The sequence below is a fragment of the Montipora capricornis genome, chromosome 11 (assembly GCF_036669925.1).
Source record: "Montipora capricornis isolate CH-2021 chromosome 11, ASM3666992v2, whole genome shotgun sequence".
Lineage (NCBI taxonomy): Eukaryota > Metazoa > Cnidaria > Anthozoa > Scleractinia > Acroporidae > Montipora > Montipora capricornis.
The window spans coordinates 39,440,926-39,461,390 of NC_090893.1; the positions used below are offsets into that span (position 1 = coordinate 39,440,926).

At 39.2% G+C, this 20,465-nt stretch overlaps 1 protein-coding gene across 3 annotated transcripts in view; it reads right to left on the reverse strand.

The window, feature by feature from the left end:
• Window positions 1-3,943: 3,943 nt before the first annotated feature.
• The window catches only part of LOC138024229 (receptor-type tyrosine-protein phosphatase T-like), a 112,755-nt gene continuing 96,233 nt past the window's right edge, over window positions 3,944-20,465 (reverse strand). For all 3 annotated transcript variants that reach the window (XM_068871354.1, XM_068871355.1, XM_068871356.1), the window contains exons 24-34: window positions 19,738-19,854; window positions 18,834-18,982; window positions 17,587-17,722; window positions 16,144-16,293; window positions 14,790-14,889; window positions 11,451-11,521; window positions 10,667-10,801; window positions 9,335-9,457; window positions 8,888-9,042; window positions 5,871-6,006; window positions 3,944-4,916 (exon numbers count right to left, since the gene is read on the reverse strand). In XM_068871354.1, coding sequence (XP_068727455.1) covers window positions 4,836-4,916; window positions 5,871-6,006; window positions 8,888-9,042; window positions 9,335-9,457; window positions 10,667-10,801; window positions 11,451-11,521; window positions 14,790-14,889; window positions 16,144-16,293; window positions 17,587-17,722; window positions 18,834-18,982; window positions 19,738-19,854 — 1,353 coding nt within the window. In that variant the 3' untranslated portion in view covers window positions 3,944-4,835. The remainder of the gene's footprint in view (window positions 4,917-5,870; window positions 6,007-8,887; window positions 9,043-9,334; window positions 9,458-10,666; window positions 10,802-11,450; window positions 11,522-14,789; window positions 14,890-16,143; window positions 16,294-17,586; window positions 17,723-18,833; window positions 18,983-19,737; window positions 19,855-20,465) is intronic.

Genomic DNA, 20,465 nt, shown 5'->3' on the forward strand with positions numbered 1-20,465 from the left:
CCACTATCCGTTAGCGCAGTCAGCATACCGGGAACACCACAGTACTGAGACTGCACTGCTCAAAGTCAAGAACGATATCCTACTCAATATGAACCAGCAACGCGTCACCCCGCTTTTACGTCTTGATCTAAGCGCGGCCTTTAATACTGTAGATCACACAATTCTGCTTCATCATCTCCATACGGAGTTTGGTATGTCAGGCCAGGCACTCTTGGTTTGAATCCTATCTTCGCGACAGATCCCAGTCCATCTCTATCAATGGCGGAACATCAACGAATTTTCAGATAAATTATGGTGTGCCACAAGGATCTTGCGTAGGTCTTTTACTATTTGTCATCTACGCTAGCAAACTGTTCGAATCATCGAGCGTCACTTACGTGATGTGCTTACCTATGCTGATGGTACACAGTTGTATATTTCCTTTAATGCTGACTCCAGCGCTGAGCAGTCCGCTGCTATCGAGGCCATGCGAGACTTTATCGCGGACATCAGGGAATGGAGTCTCCCGGACAGGTTAAGATTGAATGATGCCAAAACGGAGTTCATCATCATTGGCACACGACAAAAATTCGCTAAAGTAACCAAAGACACCCTGCAAGTCGGTAAAAGTGTAACTACTCCGGCTAGCGAAGTCAAGGACCTTGGGTGCTGGTTCGATAGACATTTAAAATCTGGACACCTACATATAAATAAGATATGTAAGACCACATTCTTCCAATTATTTAACGTTAGGAGAATTAGAAAGTTTCTTAGTATGGAATGCACAAAAATCTTAGTGATTGTTTTCGTGGCCAGTCGCTTGGACTATTGTAATAGTATCCTACATGGGTTACCTAATAACCAGCTGCACAAACTCCAACGTGTGCAAAATGCAGCTGCACGTCTCATCTGCAATGTTAGTCGATTTGATTATATTACTCCTTCTTTGTACAGTCTCCACTGGTTACTCAATATTTATAGAGAAAAAAAAAAAATTGTCTTAAAAGCTCTAAATGCTTATATCAGCAGTCTAAAGTCAGCACCTATTACTGAGATATCCTAGTTTTAAGAGTTTTGCTACATTGGGCGACTGCTCATTTACTTGTGCGGCACCCAAACTGTGGAGCAATCGCTCCTGCGATATCCGTAATGCCAGCAATTTAGATCAGTTCAAGTGCCTGCTCAAAACCCATCTGTTCAGAGAGGCCTTTAGTCACTACAGCTAATATTTTTACATAATTGTAATCATACCTTTTATTGTTAGTCTACTTGTTATGTACTAGAGTTTGTCTATTACCTATTATTGTTATTATAAGCTATTGTTGTCATTTATCTACGCATGTTAAATAAGCTTATTGTAATTAGTATTATCACCGTAAAATTGTAAATTGTTTTTCCATTTTGTGATGCGCTTGTGAGCATCTTAATTACTATGTAAATTTGAATTTGACAATGTGTCGGACTTTGATCTGTTGGAATACGTCTTTGAAAGTCGCGTTTGATGAACCTCGTGCGAACATTTGTTTTTGTAAATAAAGAAAGAAGACATGTTGTTTGTTACAATCTAAGGCTCGTCCCATTCTCTGAGAGCACTGAGATCTTCCATGGTCACCTTCATGAGGTAGAAGGGTCCATTGGGCCCTGATTACTTGGTTGTGTCAGGAATCGCTAACCATCCTAGGAGGCACAGACTGATGGGATGGATTCGCTACAAAAGAACCCATCGATGCCCTGCGGAATTCGAAGCCATGAAAGAAGAGATTGACTATTGATTGGCTCCCTTTTTTGTCTCCCTAATATAACATGGTTGACGTAAACACTTGGACCCGAACGGGTATACAATACGTGGCAAACCCTTGAAAAGCATCATCCACAGGATGTACCAGCCATTCCGGTACTGATGACCCATTGGTTGGCCACGAAGACATGTTGAAACGGGAACGTCGCCTTGTTGCCTTTACCCCTGTTGTGAGTGCGTACACGGATCCTCAGACACCGGTTGCTTTGGGTCGCGATATCCTCAGTCTCAAGGATTGACGTTTCTCTCCCACATCCCGTACCCCTCCCGCACCCTATTTTCCCGCGCTCCCCCCTCCCTCCCCCTTGACCCCCTCGGTATATTTGGTGTACGTGGTTTTGTGTTCCTCAATAAAATACAAATATCAAGGTCGCAAAGTAAAGAAAAAATTCGCACCTGGCTCATTGTTGGAGGGTTTATTCTTGTCGACATTGGTTGATTTCAATGCAATAGTTGAAACTTCTTGGCTTTCATTTTCACTGATTCCTTGTAAACGCTGACCAACAGAAACGGTCATGTCAATAGCGCACGACAGACAATAACCTTTTAATAACCTTTGTTATGAATTAAGGCTTTTTTAAAGTAGGGAATTCATCTTGTAGGCACGTGACACAAGCTCTCACAGGAAAACATGTAGCACTACTAAGTTATCGTTGTTGATATTGTGACATGCATAACCCTTAGGATTAATTAATTTTAAAAACACGGATCCATAGTGTCTTCCTTGACGTGTTTTTAAGATTTATGAGAAAAAGAAAACATGACCATGGAACCAGCCATGTCAAACCAAACTGTATTTAAGAGAAAATGAGCTCTTTATCACACAGTATCTCACCCAAGACCACTCCGACCTGTTAACAGAAATATGTAAAGAAAGCTCGTTTGATTTCAAACAATAACCATACTGTATATAAATTAACCCTGACGAAAATGTGTTGCTGAAAGACTAAGGTTTTGAATGACCTCACAGTGGCCAATATTACCAGCCTTAAAAAGGCTAAGATGAATTGCTTGATAATGACTTAAGTTAAGTCGAAACGTCGCATTTTAAACCTTTTTTAAACGTTTTTTAAACCATGTTTAATATTTTATCGCACTTTTTTATAGTGACGTTTCTTGTTTATCTCCCCTAAAAATCCAGGCCCCATTTTTTTCAGTAAATCCCCAAAAAAGGGAAAACCCTTTTTTAGACAGTTCATAAAAAGGTTGATTGAGATCAATCCTAGAAACCCATTGGACATCACGCACTCCAGACGCAGAGTTCCGGCCTACCAAGCCAAATTCACTTATATATAATTATCGAAACCCACATTCATCGCTACAGGCTTCTCGTCTGGGTAGGGCACGTTATTTGCCTTGAAGAAAGAAGAATACCTGTTCCCGGAGCGAACTGTGGAGTGAGTTAGCGAGCGAACTAAGGATGACTTTGAAAGGAAGAGCTTTAAGTAATACTGACGCAAATGAGTCTCTCTTACAACTTGTTTCTGATTAACGCTGCTGCGGTTAGCAATCGCAAAAACATGGGGCCTACACTTTACACCGGCACAAGACTTTCCAAGAGCGAGCAGTAAACTGGGAACAAGGGAAGGAAGCACTAGGAAAGCTGGGAGAAACAGCAACATTGATCCAACAATAAGCAGTAGAATGTGATGAAGGTGGCAGAGAATGTCTCTCTAAGCGGCTGGCCTCGTTAGCCATGAGGGGAACCACATCGGAAAGCCACCATTACATTATGGCAAGAGAAAATAAATGATTATGGTCGTTATTACAATAAGGGCAACCTCACATGCAGCATTTGTCGGAAAACCTGCAAAAATCGCCCTGGCCACACGCGCAAATGGTCAAAACAGGCAATTAAACGTACAAAAAGTATATATTGCTTTGCTTTTGCAATAAGCAGTGCGAGTGTCACGCTGGCTTCAAGAGCTCTTGTCTTATCATGAAAATCTTCATTCATTTTAGCTAGAGAAACTGCGCTTGGCTAACAATGAAGGGTGTACTAATTTTGCTTGCAATTAGGTAGTAGAATTTTTGCCTGCAAAGCCAATCTAACTTGCCTGAAAAAAGGGGAAGAGAAGGTGTTCAGAGCTAGTAAAACTGTATTTTAAACAGTTACAAGTTCGTAGATGCATTGTCACTTTAGTACTTCAACTAAGACGTACGGAATTTTATGTAATTATTTGTTTATTGGCTTCTTCGCAAAACTACATATATGCGTGAGTTACCAAGCAAAGATAGAAAGATAAAGAAATAGGATTAACAACAATCACACATAAAGGTATAAAAAAACTAATAGCAAAGTGCGACGAGGGAAAAACGTACAGAACTTTCGTTCCAATTGACACCTAACCCCCCTCCCTCCCACCTACTAAAATGTTACAGTTACAGAATAACAAAAATACTTTCCAAGTATTCAGACCTAGTAAAACTGTATTTTAAACAGTGACAAGCTCATAGATGCACTGTCACTTTATCATCTCAGATAAGACGTATGCAAATTTAGAAAATATGTCACATGGATTTTTGCAGAATATGATACCCACGTTAATTTCTTGCCAATTTGGATCGGACAGAATACTCGATTTTCATCAACTGTATAGCCTTATCTCCGGAGTACGAAAAAATACCTTACTGGCTATCAAAAGAAAATGTACCAATTGGGTGCTGAAGACACAATATTAAATATCATTTCTAAAACAACGTTTAAAAAAATATCTGCTAATTACACTTTTAAAAACTCATTATCAATTTTAAATATTTCTTTCTTTTGAGAGAAATATAACTACTTCTAAATTCGACTTCAAACAAAATTCCTGTCTTTTTTTTGTTTTTGTTATTTTCTTGTTATGAGCATTATGTAAATGAAGCTGAAGGTTCGCTCAACAATGCACTAAATAAGCAAAGTGAGGCTCCGTTTTTAATAATTTATTCCTTTGAATCGGAATCGCCATGGCCAAGTGGCTATCTCCTTCCCGTTGTTTTTCTTCCGATGCTATTGTGTATATTAGTGCTACTCATACAATACTGCCCATTATAGTGCAATAATGCGTGGCGTTCATCAGCAATCAGCAAAGTTTGAGTACGTTTTGAATGAATCCAGATATGCTGCGGTTGTCTTGTAGCAAAATCTGTATTGCTCCTGAGAACAAAGGAAACGAGAAACAACACATCAGTACTTAATAAGAAATATAAAAATAAAAGCGTAAAACGAGCAAGGTAAGGTAAGCAAATCTTAAAGGGAGTTCCCTAACTCCTAGCGTAAGTGTATTTAACGATGTACAATAAGAGTCTAGCACCATCTCGGAATGAGGAAGAACAGAGGTACTTAAGAAATTCAAAAAAAAGAGGTAAGGTCGGCCTGTTTCATTCCCTGAAGACGGTACTTTGGTTGACATACAATACGTACTTAATTGGTCACTCCCCTTTTCAATGCCAATGAAGAAGAATCAACGAAACAACAGAACAACAACAACAACTGTTAAGAATTAACCCCAACCGAGCGGAGGCAAACCAGTTGGCTACTTGTAACTGCAAGTGAGAAGTTGAACCAGGGTCTACCAGAATCAAATTCATTAAGTGTTCAGAGCGGGTCGTGAACCCAGGTTCTCCGTATTTCAAGTTAAGCGCCCTAACCACTGGGCTGAACTGCCTCTGCACTAACCATACATCGCCATTTTAATTTTTCCAGGTCAGTTAGATGAATGGCTATGTTTTTCGCTCGGTCGATATTTATCTTCAACCCTTCCTGGGAAGGGGCGACGCGGAAAAGGCAGCGAAAGAAGAGCACGCGTTGCTCTTATAACGATGGAAGCATGAACAGTAAATTCTCTACTCTTCGCCCAAATTCGACAAGTGTCCCAAAACCTTTTGACCAGGATTGTAGGTAGTGGGCCCCCGAAACGATTATGACAATGAAAGCCGTTCCGTTTTTTCTTCACAGAAGTGAATTGCACGATGCGTGTATCATCATCACTTTTGAGTTAACCAATCGGGAACGTGAAAAAAGAACTATTAATTTTATTTGTGTGGCAAATAGTTATTGGAGAAAGAGTTCTGGTCTATCGCTCAAGAGACAGAAAGCACTGCATCTTACCGACGTCGTCACTGCACCATGGCGCTTTACTCGAATCAGTTTGATTGTCTGAAACACGTCAATAGTCTGTTCAGTCTTGATTTTCTCAATCACTGACATAATGGCTGCCAAGGTTGCACTGCGACCAACACCATCACTGCAAGAAAAAATAGAGAACATGTAAATACAAAAAAAGTTTTGTGCATATTAGTGGGGCACTGAAGCCCTCGCATTTTGATCATGTGGCCACTGTTTGGGAATTGTCTCCTTTGAGACAAAAGTCCTTTTCGTTTGGAAATAACAGCAAAAATATCCTCTGAAGCCTGACAAAACTAAAGAGGATATCATTTATTATTAAAAACTGAACTACGGATATCACATTTCCAGCATTTTCATTGGCTCGCCGGACACAGGTTATCAGCTCATATATATGCACTACCAAGTATGGCCAATGAACACAGCAGCAAATACACAGTTTTGCGGCTCCGAGAAAAAATGGCCAAATAAATTCAACATAAAAGAGTTGTGATGTTGGGGTTTTTAATAAAACAATTATTCTACTCGGGCTTGCTGGATATGAAATGATCATAACCAACTCGGCGCTACGCGCCTCGTTGGTTATATATATCATTTCATATCCAGCGCGCCCTCGTAGAATAATTGTTAATTATTCAACTGCAGTCGACAGAGTACAAAGAACACCCAGAAGACCAGTTTAGCCAGTTTTTCACAAACGGAATAGTCTCACAAAAGCGGTAGAAATGGCTCAAAAAAATTTTTTTCCCGGAGAAAACGATGATTGCTCGTCAAATTTTGAGATTTTTGGCGAAAACAATAGCCTACACGGCTATTACCTTCTCTGTTTAGTGAAGGAAACCAAAACGTGAATACGACAAAAAAAAAAAAAAAAAAACTGACCTAAATGTATTAAAACGGTGGTGCCAATCCGTGATTAAGCAAAGGTCATTAAAGTAAATTCTCGAGGAACTTCACAACTTTTTGACATTTTCTCGTCAAAGTCAGTTTTTCTCGACTGGAAGTTTTGTTGGAAACCGAGATCATCGTTTTTAATATCTCTGCACACCTTATGATAAAGAATTTCCGATATTCCATTTTTGTTCTCCTTTCATGTAATGCACGACACTTCACTCGATGACTTGATTGACAGGTTTGACAAGTTTTCGTTTTTGCCAATCAACAGCAACCTTAATATAAGTGCGCGAAACCTGGATGGTCACTCGCTGAATGGTCACGTTAGATAGTTCGTCACGCGAGGAAGAAAGTAAAAAGTCTTGAGCTTTACGATTCGTCTTTTTCTCCGACTGAGTTGAATAATTCATCTCTTATTGGACGACTTAGTGTGTAGCGGGCACAAGTCGTAAAAATACTCAGCAATACTACACACCAGAAAATCTAATAAGATATATTTTTATTACACATAACATGAGAATTTTATTCCATAAAGCTCATTTGTACAAATCTATATGCTTTATTTTCACATTTGGAAAAGGCTTATACAGCCAATGAGAATGGCGTACAGCTATTTCACATGTGGAAGTATAACCAATCAACGATGGCGTAAAGGCGTTTCCATGCCAATCACTCGTGCATTTCGTGCAAATCGTACTTTGTTATTGAATTAAATTAAATTTGCATTTGGTTCTATTGTTAGTGGGTTTTTGTTTCTAATTTGCGTCTAGAAAACTATTTTAATGAAAATTCTCGTCTGATGTGTAATAAACAGTTCACGACATAGAAAGTGCTTTGTACGGGGTTTTGTTCACTCGTTGTTTGTGTCAAAAACCCTCACTCGCTCGTTCCTCGCTTGTTCGGCTTTTTGACACAAACAACTCGTGAATAAAACCCCGTACGCCGCACTTTCTACGACGTAAACTATATATACTGCATGTGTACTTGCTCCTCTAGTGACCTTCCTTAGATATTTTGGTGAAAGCAAACAAAGCAAATTGAATGGACTTTTGGCTTGGCATCATAGCTCTCGCATGGGTACTAAATTATATAATTTCCGTGTCTTTGAAATGCAAAGTTCATTAAGTAGTGTCTCATTTATCTTGAAAGTCCATGTAAAAGTAGTTCTCTAATCGTAAAGATGTGTATACTTCTTTCTTCTGTATTTTTATTTTTGCCTTGACTCCGAGTGGGATTTAAGGTTCTTTATGATGTTATGCCATATTCTGCTGAGTTCATGGGACATCATGTAGCTGCAGACGTTGAGGCGAGCTTACTTTCTGATACTGCTACTACGAAAAAAAAACTTCCTTTTTTTCTTCAGATTTTGAAAGTGTGATTGCATAACACTTGACTGGCAGACGTTTGAGCTTTGATTTTTATCCAAAGGCTGTTTACTTGAGTGTAACTGAGTTCTTAACTTCACAGTCAACAATTACTCACGTTCCAAACTGATGGATTCAACCTCAGAGGGTTGGATCTAGGGAAAAGTGTGTGAACGCTAAAGGTTATTATATATGCAAAACACGAGTTTAACAAGATCTTTAATAAGTCTGAAAGCCCGAAACTCCTGTGCTGCATATTAATAGACCAATTTCGAAATATTAAATTTCATTCCTAAACAAAAGACATCATCTCGAGGCTCTGGGGAATAAAAATAAGGATTTGTATGAGTTTATTCCCCAGAGCCTTGAGATGATGACGTTTGTTTCGGACTGAATTTTATTCTATCGAAAGTGCGTACACACGCATTGCATTCTTAAACTATTGAGTCTTTGACGTAATTTCTCCTCGATCCAGCTTTCTCAAGATTTTAAAGTTAGTAATTGCGGACCATTAAACAGGAAAAGTCTAGTTAAAACAAACAGGTCTCTTTTTTAAATCAAGGCTTAAAACTTGGCCTATTTACTCTTTAGTTAACATAGTTTTCAAATCCAGAGGAAAATAACAATTGATTTTTTGGTCATAGTAGCACTTTAAAATCAACCTTCATGAAATTTACAAATCCAGTTCTCTTCGTTTACTCTCAGTATCTGTTGTTATGCTTTAAAGTACGTGTATTTGAATACCTGCATTGTAAAACAATGACACCGTTTCCTGTTTTTTGCTGAGACTTCTCAATGGCACTGACCAACTGAAGAATTTCTTTGGGGTCAGGAGACAAGTTTGGATCGCTCCAGCCGTCAAATTGCAGGTGTTGTACCGTCGACGTCTTCTTTGGTGGCTGTGAATTGATATGACTTGTAAATGGCAATGAACGCCCTCTCACAATGCTCAAGTGTTCAATGTAATGGAGAAACGTTTCCGGACTTTCCCTCGTTCAGAAAGCCCTATTTGAAGAGCCATGTTACATGTGTGAAAAGTAGTGCCTACTGCTCCCTGTTTTCTTTACGTCATCAGTCTTTAATTTTAAAATCAACATTCATATCATGGTGTTCTGGTTTCGACAAAAGCTTCCATGTGGTTATTTAGTTTGTTGTTTGGTAAAGGGTTGCGCTATCAGGTTTGCTACTTACCTCTGCATTCAATACACTGATCCTTCTGATTGTAATTTTCTGAGATGTTTTCTTTTCCAGGATCTTCAAAGTGACATCTCCATATCTGACATGCCCTTCTGATGGCCAGTATTGAGGGTATTTCTTAGAAACAATGCAACAAACGAACACATTAATCCGGGAGAACAAATTAACACACCAAATATGCAGACTTGGTGGACTTGATCCTCTGGCCATGGTGTATGTAGTTCCTAAGGACATTGGTCGATTGCACCAAGTGTAAAGTTTTGCATGCATGCGAAAGCGTTGGTTGGGCTCTCAAGTGAAAGGGTAGACGATACTTTGATTCCTGAAGGGTTGACTTTATATCCTGACCTCATTAAAATTGTTAAGGATGGAACTTCAAGGGTAAATATTAGGCGCAATCTAGGAACTTTCTCTTATCCTCCTTATCACAAAAGACTTTTATGATAAAGCACTTGCAGCTGTCGTTGCAACGACAGCATTGGATTCTCAATTCTTTTATAATTCCCAAGTGACTGGGTTACACCAATGGTCGGATTAACCTCCCTCATCAAAGCCCACATATCTTCGTAGTGATGCGTTTAGTTTCTACAAACTTTGGTTGCCCTACGGTGGATGAATGAAGAACAGAAATTTGGTTGTGTCAATTAAGTTTAACAAATAACTTGCTTTACCTCATAACTGAAATGCAGTTTTTTTATTAGACGAGAACGTGTCACGCGACGCGCCTCAAACCCTTGGGCCTTGCGCCTTGGGCAAACAAAACTCACTAACTCCCTAGGGAAACAACAGCTTAAACCTTGTACTTGCACGTAACCAGGACATGCGTCTTGAAAGCACGACAATTTTTTAAGCACGTTCACTACGATTTTCAATAAAATTCGGAAATCTGAGTAACTTTCAGGTTTTTTTCAAGTCATGGTCGCGAAAAAACGCTGTCAAGTACGAAGTGAGGAAGAAATACTGAAACTGAAAAGTTGAAAGTAATTGTTGAAGGTAATTGTTACTCATTTGTATTTGAGATATTTGACTTATAATTGAACTAGTAAGGATTATATTCGTATTAAGTTTGGTTCATTTCCAGTTGCGGGGTATAACAAAACACTGTATGGCTGCTCCCACGGGAAACAGTGAGTTTTGTTTCCCATCGACCCTCAATGTTTCCCTCTTGAGGGTCTCGGGGAAACAAAACTCACGGTTCCCCCTTGGGACCAGTTCCCGGCGAGCGAAGTGGTCATTGGTTAGTGAATGACTTCATGTTTTGGTGATGGTCTTCTCTCTCTCTTTATCCCATCCCTAACCAAATCAAGTTATTTAAGTTTTATTTACCTGGTTTTCCTCCTTTAAGTTGTTTAGCATCACCACTGTACCAGCATCATATTGTGACACCATGCGCCAGAAGTCTTCGATTGTGTTATTTAAAGGCGCTTGGGTCAAGATGTACGCATCGCGTTGCACGTTGCCCTAAAATGGACAAATGCGGAAATACATAACAGATGATGTAACTAACATAACTAAGTAGGTAACAGAAAATTGCCGCACTTTAATACCTTTCATTGGGAAAAATAAGCGGAAAAATAAATAGAAACCTAGGGTAGTGTTTTAATTTTTTTCTTAGAAAACGGGATAAACAGTCACCATCGTCTTCAAGTACTATGCAGAACTATTTAGCACAATCCAAAGACTGGTCAGGTTATTTCGTTAAGTTTCAACTTTTAAAGATGCACGGACCTTGTGTCCCTTACAGGCCAGCTAATAAGCTTAACAAATGCGATCACATAATTGTTCTCGACAGTCTTCCAATTGAAAACCACTGTTTGGAAAATTGAAGTTATCCTCAGTGAAAACAGCTGTAAAAGCCGGTTCATTCTTTCGTTGGCCCGTGGTAGTGTTAGGAGATTTGCCAACCTTTTTTTTCTCGTTTGTTTCATTGTGTCATCATCCGTGAGTTTTAAATGTTTTCACACATAGGATGAGCTAAATTATTTGACATTTTACCAGCATGGCTTGACAAAATCTGTTAGCAGCCATCTCGGATTTATATTGTAATTTAACAAGTCCAGAAAGTCACTGATTCACAGCATAGATTTTTTCCGCAACATATGATACTTACATCAACAAATGAAGCATTTATGTAATCCCTGTCAGGCTGTGACGACCTCAGTATCACCCGATAAGTATCTCCTAGAATAAAAATTGAGTGTGAATATTAAATATGAGGACCTGGGAAACAGTAAGATTCCAATCGTGTCCTTAAACAACAATACTCATTTGTAAACATCTATGAATGTACTCGATAAGAGACTCCAAACTAGGAATCGTTATCTCTGGAGCTTTTTTCATCATGTTTTTCGAAAAAGAATGCATTTAGGACACGGGCTCGGAAGAGTTCAGCAAACATCTTTACAGGTAAGGTATCAAAATAGTGACTATAAAATTTAATCCATTGTCGATCACAAAAATATAAATCTTTCTTGTTTACAAACATTGACGTCACATTTCAGTTTGATATTTGCCAACCACGGAACAAAAGAAGTCATTCTTTCAACAGCCAATTGGGTTCTGGTTGGCATATTAATAACAATGCCGGGGTGACGTCACGAGAAATAATAATGATGATGATAATAATAATAATAATAATAATAATAATAATAATAATAATAATAACTTTATTATTCTCCTCGAAAGACTTTTCAGCATAATTTACAATCTCAGATATTTAAGACTTAGTTTTCCAAAAATACCCTCATAAAATGCTATTTTATTTCCACTTTAAATACATCTAAATTAGTGATAGACTGAAACTTATCTGGGAGACTATTCCACAGCTTTTGGCCTCTGAAGGTAAACGAACGCTGACATACAGCGCTATTGGAATTGTAGCTTCCGAACCTGGGGCTCCATGACGTATGTGCAGCAAACATGGACTGCCTTTCGTGATCGCAGACACAGGGCGTGTCAAAGGCAATATGTGTCACAAGTCAGTGCTAAAAGAACCCAAACCTTTGGCCTAAAGTGTACTCAAGCAATTTGCTAATAAATGATGTTTTCAGAACGCCACCAAGAGATGTTGATATTTGTGGGGGCGACAGGATGGGGGGGGGGGGGTCAGAGCCTCCCACCGTACCTTGCTCTCCCACTTCCCGCTCCTTTATCTCCCAGCTCCCGCCCTTTTCAGTCCTGTTCCCGTCCCACATTAATTAGGAGACTCAAAACACATCTTGTTCATTTAGCTATATAGCTGTTAGGGGTTTCCTTTGTTTTTAAATAATTTGCCCAAGATTAACATTTTCATGTGGTCTCAGGTAAATGAAACGGCTTCCCAAACTGTTTCGTCACCCATTCTTTTTGGAATTGATTTTGACTGGGTCGTAAAACTAACCACTCTACACTCTCCAGCGCACTAATTTAAAACGGTAAACGGTATTTCACTGAGACATCTCTGCACCAATAAAATCAAATCTTCATGGTTTCGGTTCTTGCTCAAAATATTTGAAATCTTGAGTCGGTTTTGATTCATGGGCGTAAGGAACCAGCTCTCACGACGGTCTTCCATGCATGGACTTTTAAGTACCGAACCGAAAAATACTAATCCCTGTTAAAATGGACTTTTACGCCATTTTTATAATGAACTCGAGTCGCTTTGCTCATCTTGCAGCAGTTATCGTCAGTTAGGTGACAGCCGCTTTACATTTCATGACCTATTACGTAACCACCGTAAAAAGGGTTTACATTTTCCCCGGGAGTAAGCCTGTTTTTCAGCCCAAGCGCGAATTTTTCTTTGCTTGATTGCCCAGAAGATGCTTATGCAAGTCAAATATCATTTTGGGTTCTTGTGTTTAAAAGTATTCTAACGCATTAATAAATGACAACAAGTAGCGTTTAGCCTGCAAAGCAGGCGTATTTTGTTTTGGTAAGAACTAATGTCCGACATCTTGGATATTGCAAGACCAACAGAGGCCTGAGGGCAGTCAAAAAAACTGCACTCAGTGAGAGGAAGACAGTATGAAATGGTAGTGAAGTGGTAGTGGGGAAAGGGGAGAGAAATACGCCTGCAAGCAATACAATACATACAATACATACTTAATTGACCGCTCCCCATAGGGGCTTTTCAGGGCCAATAAAACACAACGAAACGACAGAACAGAACAACAACAACTGTTAAGAATCCCAACTGGCTGGAGGCAAACCAGTTGGCTATTTACAAGTGCGGCTGGGAAGTTGAACCAGGGACTACCACGATCAAATTCAACGAGTGGTCAGAGCGGGTCTTGAACCCGGGATCTCTGGATCTCAAGGCAAGCGCCCTAACCACTGGGCCACACTGCCTCCGACAACTACCCCAACTACCCCATATCTGTTACCCCATATCTGTTAGCACTATCTGTTCGTTTGGAAAACCCGTTCAAATTTTGGACGGAGGTTCTGATTGGTGCGGTGATCATCTCCTGTCAATCAAAAGCATATTTTCTTCCGGTTCTTTTGTGGCAAAATTACAACGCAAATGAGAATATGGGGAAGTTGCGAAGCTTGGATTCGACCGTCGAGGAAGATATTAACTGATAATATCGCTTTCGGACGCCAGTTTAGAGGAAGTAGAGAGCGGCAAATGTTAACTGATCTTTGCTTCTGCCGAGCAAATTCTGGAAAAGTCATAAAAAGTTCCTCGATCGGATGAAAAACAGCAACACTCCTTTGCACCAAGATCTTCCTGCGCGTATTGTTGACGAATCTCACACTGTTGAGACATGACGGGTCAAAGGTTTGTTTATTTTTCGTTACTTTGTTTAATCATTCTGAGAACCAGATGTTGGCCGAACTCTAAGGATTTTTGTACATGCGAAAGGCTCTTTATGTTTCTTTTTGTCAAATTTTAATGACAAGTCTCTTCAACAGGTCAACAACAAAGAAAGCCAAGCAAAGCGGCACCTTTTCTTCCATGAATCACCATCACTTGGACGTATTTCCGACATATCTTTGCACTCGCAAATCTCTGTCGAAAGCAAATTTGTAATTTCCGGTAAAAATCGATCTCGGGCTTTTATTGACTCTTTGTGAATTTCCGGAAATCGTTAATTAAGGGGTGTTTGTCCATTCAACAGGCCTTACTGGCAGGTGTTTTTTTCTCGCCTCTCCGCTCCTTTCCCCGCCCCTCGTCTCAATCCTCTACCGGGTGTGTGCTTTCAAAATGATGGCCCATTACGGACTTTAGACCTTGAACAAGCAGCCGCCTGCTCTGCAGGCTAAGTAGCGTTTTGCATCTCAATTCCGCCTGCCGCCCTCTTAGAACTCCCGCTTCCCGCGCTTTTCTCTCCCGCATCCCGTCCCCCTCCAGCACCCTATTCTCCCGGGCTCCATCCCCCGACCCCCTCTACATATTTGGTGTACGTGGTTTTGTGTTCCTCAATAAAGTACAAATATCAAGATCGCAAAGTAAAAATTAAATTCGCACCTGGCACATTGTTGGAGGATCTGTTCTTGTCGACATTTGTTGATTTCAATGCAATAGTTGAAACCTCTTGGCTTTCAGTCTCACTGATTCGTTGCAAACGCTGAATAACAGAAACGGTAATGTCAATAGCGCAAGCCAGACAAAAAAAGAGCAGCCGGAAGAAATATACCCTTAGTAACCTTTGTTCTGAATAAAGGCTCTTTTAAAGTAGGAAATTCCTCTTGTAGCCATGTGAAACAAGCACTCAAAGGATCAGATGTAGCACTACCAAGTTATCGTTTTTGATATTGTGACATGACTCTTAAGATTAATGAATTTCAAGACCACGGATCCATTTTGTTTTCCTTGAAGTGTTTTAAGATTTATGAGAAAAAGAAAACATGACGATGGAACCGTGGCAAACCATGTCAAACCAAACGTGTGGTACAAGGGAAAGCTGTATTTCTGAACACGACCGTTTGGCCTTTTCATTTAAGGACGTTCGCGCCCATTTCTACTGCGCATCCTTACAGCGCACGCAAATTCACATGCCACGTGATGCTTCGAGTGCGTGCGCTAAGTACTAAAATGAACAATGATAGGGCAGATGGCCATTGCTATACGGGGTGTAGCTTTGCTTGGATTTAACGATCTTGGATGTTCGGTGACCCCTACTCTTCTTTTCAGAAACAGATTTTATTTACAATTATCTCCACATTGTCCAAAAATGAACAAAAAATCAATGTGAGAAGTTAAAAAATTTCAAGATTTCTGTCCTCGGGACATGGAATCCTGCCATCTTGCGGCCGTAAGGTGCATGAAACTATGGTCGTTAATTTAAGGAACCTTAACAGTTAACTAAATTCACTTGATGGGTCCACTTAAACAAAGTTTGGTAGAGAGCAATTCACTTCAAAGATGTAATTGCAATCTTTTTGGGCTTACAGACACAAAAGAAGCCGGATTTGTTCTTCCGGGTAAGTTCTCTTCAAACGAAGTCGGTGACCCCCCCCCTCCATTTTTTTTACATTTCTGACATCACTAAATCATCATCTTTCAATGGTAAAATTTGCAGTAAAAAATTAATGTTAGAAAATTTTCGCGCGAAGGTCCTTAAGAGAAATAATTATAAGCTCTTGATCACACAGTATCTTACCCAAGACCACTCCGACCTGTTAACTGAAATATGTTAATAAATCTCGTTTGATTTCGAACAATAAACATACTGTATGTAAATTAAAGAGAAAATTTAACCCCGACGAAAGTGTGCTACTCAAAGAATATTAATAAGGTTTTGAATGACCCCACAGTGGCCAATATTACCAGCCTTAAAAAAGGCTGAGATGAATTTTAAGGCAACGCAATGAATTTCTACCTGAAATTCTTCTTCATATCCTGTTTGCTTTGTAGATTTACTGACCCTTGAAAGCTTATTGATTCTGATCATTAAATCCTGAGGAGAAACTTCTGTATTTCCACAAGCTAATGCCACCATCACCGCTTGATGCAAAAACACATACTGCTCCTGCAAAAAGTAAAGAAGCTTTGCTCAGATCTTCGTTTAATTAACACACAGCATTAAGTAACCTTGCGCAAGACAAGTCTGTAGAGTGGAAGAATACTGAAACGTGGAACCTGCCGTAGCCGGGAAAATTCCACAAACTCCAATTGATAAATATTTATCTATGATTCAACTAAAAGTTAACCGTATTTTTATTTTATGGTGACTTAGAGATACTCATAAAAGTGATGTGAAAAGAATCCGGAATCCAGCAAACGTGAGACTTTGAAATCCGGAATCCATTGTGTGGCATCCAGAATCCACAGATTACAATGGAATCCAGAATCCATTTCGGCGGAAAGAGTGACTTTGGAATCCGGAATCCGTGGCCAGGGGCCCGTTTCTCGAAAGTCCCGAAACTTTAAGGGCCATTTTCGGGTGTCACAATTTCCTTTGTATTTCAAGAACGGAGAGGATTTAAGTCATCAAACTTCCTAGTCATTTTTCTTTTCCTTTAAAACATGTTAAACGATTGACCTTCCAAAACGAGCGTTTGGCAGTTTCACAAATGGCTTTTCGGGCCCGAAAAGTTTTCGGGACTTTCGAGAAACAGGCCCCAGGGCTCCGGGAGCCACTTTTCGGGATCCGGAATCAACAGGCTGGGACCTGGAATCTGAGGGCCACCTGGATTCCTTTATACAGGGCGAACGGTGACAGGTCGGATACTCTACTACTGAGGTTAGGGTCATAGGAGGCTAATGTGAGCCAGGCTATTAAACTAGGTTTAGATGACAATAATTGTACTGTTGGGACTAAAACTGTCGAATGGCAATACTCTTAAAATTACTTGTAGGAAATGGACTGTGGTATTGTTTTTCGTTTTTTTAAGTATTAAAAAAAATTATAGGGTTATATATCATAGCTCAACAAATCAATAGACCTAATCGGCTAACTCAATGTTGTACCCAATTGAAACCCTTTGGGAATAAAACGTTTTGTTCCAGGTATCTCCATATCATTTAAATATGAATGCTACATTATCATGCTATACAATACACAAAGAATCTTAATCCCGGGAGATTTGAATTGGGTACAACATTGAGTTAGGCGATTAGGTCTATTATCGAGCAAAAATTGGCAAATTCAAACCGTTCAATTTAATGTGATTTGCCGTTGCTTAAGACGTCTGAAATACTATCTTGACTCAATTTGCAAAGAGCGAATGTTAATTAAGACTTTACTTATTCTTATCCTAACAAGTAAAACGTTTTTTCGTGTAAATTTAGGACTTAAAAGGCAAAAGTAAAGTTCTCTTACTTCCTTTTGAACCATGTAAGGACGCTGTCTGCGCATGGCCTCTACGTAATTTTTAATACACACGTTTCCCCTGTCTTTGGCACTTTCCAACATGGCGTCGATGCCGATGTAGGTACCTGTTCGTCCAACACCAGCGCTAGCGATAAAGAAAACCAAACCCAAAACTAATCATTCAAAACTTGAACGAACATTCTTGCTCATATAGTAGTTATATTTAATGTACCAGTCAAATATTGCAAACTGAAGGTGGCTCCCTAGAGTATTTGCGAATATCGTCATACAGTGCATGAGATACAAAAGGAAAACTAGTTAATTCTCTTAAAGTTTTCCATGTGGAGATTTACCAGTACAGATATAAATACATCTTATTCAATGGGTTCACATATAATACGCGCGGATATTTTACGAGCAATGAGCAAGATTTCCATCCAATTATTGCATCGAATAAGAGATTTATTATTCCACTACCAAAAAGGTGTTATTTTGATTCAATTTTATCTGGTAAGAGTGTTTCATCATCTGTCCTTCAGGGCACTTGCGTACGATGTAAACAGGACAGAAAGCTAGCCAAATGTCCTTACTTTGATTGTATAAACGAAATGACGAGAGACAAGTGATAAAAAGCTAAATTCTCAGGCTTTGTATCGCGTTGAAAACAATTTTCTTTCATTGAAAAACTCCCGTTCCGTCCATATTTGCTCTGTTCTAAACCGGTCAAACCGGGACACTACAGTGTATTACCGTCTCATATTTTGCGCGTTCTCTTGACCAAATATGGTAAAATGGCGTAATAGTGGAATAATAATAAGGCTTATTTTTTGGGCGTCAATTTTGGGAGTATGGACGTTACCATGGCAACATCACCTCTAATGATAGGCAGATATATTCCTATCTTTGTGCTAGATTCCTTAATATTTATAGTTTCCTTTGGTGATTTTTAGATTTTGGTTTCAAAGATCGATTTATTTATTGATTGATGTACTTACTTATTTTATTTAATTCATGAAGAGGCCAAACAGCTCCATATAACTTGAAAACCAAGAATAAATGAAGCTCACTTCAAGGATGCACTTTCGAGATCCAGCTGCCTCCAAAAATGAATTAGATATATGTTTCTCTGCCATCTTTGTGGATTTGCCGTCACTGGCTGCTGTTTGTGATTGGAAGGAGGGGTATATGACTTCCTATGATTATTTTTTATGTTTCTTCGGCGCCAAGAGTCTATTAAAGTTAAACGTCTCTCATACCTGCAGTGAACAACGACTGGTCCTTCAGTCAGCTGTTGTTGAGCGTAAACCTTCCATCTGAATGTCAGCAAAGCTGTGGAATTGTGAGGGACACCTCGGTCCGGCCATGTTGTGTAATGAAACTGATAAACCTCACGCTTCTGAGAGCCCTGGAGAGAAAATGAAATGATATAACTATACATAAGGTATGTTGAACGCAAGAAATAAACCATTAGCATATAAATATGCAAACCGGGGTACAAGCATAACTTAAGTAAAGTGAAACAACACTTATAGCGGTGATAAGCATAGTGAAGCAATGCATGTTTGTACAGAAGTTGAACCCGACCTTAAAAGCAAATCTTTCTAGTGGCAAATTGTCACTTTATTAATGTCACTGTTATTTTTAAGTCTTACCCAGATCGCTCGCAATGTCTTTTGAAATATAAATAGTTTTTCATATACTACTCTTCAAATTACTTTTGAAAATGTATGTTGCCACATACGAAATTGCAAGTCAGATTTCATAAAATGCATTGCTTCACTTTGTTTATCACGGCTTTATGTGTTGTTTTTCTTATAAATTCTACTTCGACGGCCGAAGAACAAGAGTCTATGATTAAGTAAAGCGATTGCATAAAAACTGTACAAGTGCTAGAAACGATTACCAGTGACAGCTGCTGTTTCTGAGGTACCACAAGTTAAAAATTATCTTTAGTTGGCCCAGTGATACAATTATAATTTAAGAGTGAAAACCCTCAATTTACCTCTGTGGAGACAAATTGATGGTCACGATGTGAACAGTAAATGGGGAGGGGGGAGTGCTAATTGATCCCACTCAATGTTAAATAGCTATCATATCTAAACATCAACGAAAAAAAAAAGCCGCGGAAAACGGAGCGATCTGCAAGTTTCATAATCGTACCTTAACCAGATGAAAAGTTCGAATGACGTAATTGGCAAAGTTTTCAGTTTTATGCAAAGAAACGTTAATGTCGTCATATTTAGAGGCACTGTTTGGCCAGTATTGATCGCACTTTGACTGAAAATAAGAGAAAGGAAATAAGTTAGAAACTATGATTCAAGACTGAAGTTGGGCATATTTTTGAATTGAAAGGCCCCTCTTTCTGTTAGTGCTTTTTTACCTGAAAATACATGCAAGTACTGAATATTGGATATGTTCTGATTTCAAGTGTGGAGGTTTTGTGGTCCAATGGGCGTTCCATTTGCATGCGTTGGACCTGAGTTCCAGTCCCGTTCCGGCCACTAAATGGTTCGGTTTAGTTTAGATTGTTAACGTGATGTTCTTATGAACTAGGTAGCTTAGTACACTTCGTTTCTAATTATATTAAAGTTAAAGCAAGAAAATTGAATAGATTTACAGATAGAAGATCATCAAAGTGAAAAGAGCAGCTACTGTTTCCTAAAGTAAAAAAAAGCAGCCTGATAAACAATAAAGGTTTAAACTGAACTTCAAGCTATTGCCGTGCAATAACGCTGCGAATAGTTCTAGAAATGAGCTATTAAGCAGTGGAAGCTGATCGGTTGCGAGCTAATATGCTACATCCGTACAAGCTGAAAGAATTGTAAAGAGTATTGAAAATTCAAGTAAACATTGCTGACTTTAATTTAAGAAATTCCTATGTGACACTT